The 1,818-nt window shown below is 32.5% G+C and overlaps 1 protein-coding gene across 1 annotated transcript in view; it reads left to right on the plus strand.

Annotated features, from left to right (window-relative positions):
• Nucleotides 1-501: 501 nt before the first annotated feature.
• Nucleotides 502-1,818, plus strand: part of LOC111368277 (amidase 1-like) — a 7,711-nt gene continuing 6,394 nt past the window's right edge. Inside the window, exons 1-3 of the mRNA XM_022989516.1 lie at nucleotides 502-679; nucleotides 752-904; nucleotides 1,677-1,813. Of these exons, the coding sequence (XP_022845284.1) occupies nucleotides 567-679; nucleotides 752-904; nucleotides 1,677-1,813 (403 nt within the window). The 5' untranslated portion in view covers nucleotides 502-566. The remainder of the gene's footprint in view (nucleotides 680-751; nucleotides 905-1,676; nucleotides 1,814-1,818) is intronic.

The following is a 1,818-nucleotide window of genomic DNA, read 5'->3' on the forward strand; positions in this document are numbered from 1 at the left end:
GGTGAAAGTTGAAATCTCTATCGTGAATATCTAAGTTATTTTTTTTATTTTATAGAAAGGGAAAATTTTGACATTCAGAAATCTTAAGAAGGCCTGGTATATTATTTAAAGTTCGTCTTATTTTTCTAAAAAAATTAGTATTAGCTCTACAGCACTGTGGACATCAATACAAATTATATGTTTGTTTAAAATGGCTAAAAACATTGTTAAAAAGTTAATATCCAAAATCAACAATTAATTTAATCATGTATTCTATTCTATGTAATCCATAATTTTTATCTACTTATCAATATCATTAATCAACTTTAATCAAAATATTTTAAGAGAATGTTTGAGGAAACTTCTAAAGTTTCTCTATCTAGACATGCCTATAAAAATTTCTTTTTCCTCCTTTTACATTTTAAATCTTACCATTAAAATAAGTAATTTATTTTTATTTTTTAATTTACTTAAACTTTTTAAGCTTAGCCAAACATACAGTTATAAGTATACATTTTGGACGAACTCTGCAGACCTCTATTTTAGATAAGATATTTACTAGCACAGAAACTGCCAAATCCTCTGTAATGGCGACGAATTCATCAGATTATGGAGCTTACATGGAGAAATTCACTCTGCAACCTCCTTCTTCATCTCAACAACTTCCATTAACTGGCCTCATCTTTGCTGTCAAAGATATGTCAGTCTCTTCGACAGCTTTTAATAATATGTGCTTTTTTTATTTCAAAATAATTAACAATTTTCTCCCCAGATTTGATGTGGATGGGTATGTGACTGGTTTTGGGAATCCGGACTGGGCGAGGACGCATTCTGCTGCTGTATCAACTGCGCCGGCTGTTTTGGATATGCTCAAGGCAGGTGCCACGTTTGTTGGAAAAACTGTAATGGATGAAATGGCTTACAGGTCAGATTAGATAATTCTCGACTTTTAATCTGTTGAATTTCCAAATGTTGGCAGGATATTACTTAATTACTTGTCTGCATTTATTGTCATGAATTGTTCAATCAAATCCAAGTATCATTGAACTTCTAATGGCTAATGTGTTATTTAATTATGCATCTGTCCAGAAACTATTTTTGATATCAGATGACGAGAGATCATGAATATATAATCGGGCACTACTCGGCCAAGACAATTGGAGAGAATATCCATAGAAACTGAAACTTTGGAAAGGGCCAAAATCCCCAAGTTCCTAATCAGATAAAAAATAATAAAAAAATGAGGAGAAAGTAAATTGAAGTCTGCAACTATAATGATTTCAGAAAGATTTCAATAATTGATTGCATTCAGATATGAATTTTCCTTTTGGACGTTTACTCCATACTTGGAGTTCCATGCTATAAAACATGAAATTTATGTTGCAGCTCTGTCCATTGCCGTTTTAATACTCAAGCTACATGAATGCCTTCATCACAAATATAGTTTTCATGCAGAAATTTAAGTAGCTTTCCAAAAGCCATTATCTTAATTACTAGTTGATAATTTGTCGATAAAAACACACATATATGACCAAATAAAATATGCAAATATTGAAGTGAATTAAGGTGAAATTTCCACTTCAGACCCCACGATCCATGCTACTAAGATGCATTTCTAAACTAATTGCTCTGTGTTGGACTGAAGATTTAGGTTAGTCCAAAAAAAGGGATAGCTGAAATACAGTTTCTTTTGGCAGCATAAATGGTGAAAATGAACATTACGGAACACCAACTAATCCTTGTGCTGCAGATAGAGTACCTGGAGGATCTTCTAGTGGATCTGCTGTTGCAGTTGGTGCAAAGCTTGTAGATTTCTCCTTAGGTGAATTTCTTCGCATT

The sequence above is a fragment of the Olea europaea genome, chromosome 19 (assembly GCF_002742605.1).
Source record: "Olea europaea var. sylvestris chromosome 19, O_europaea_v1, whole genome shotgun sequence".
Lineage (NCBI taxonomy): Eukaryota > Viridiplantae > Streptophyta > Magnoliopsida > Lamiales > Oleaceae > Olea > Olea europaea.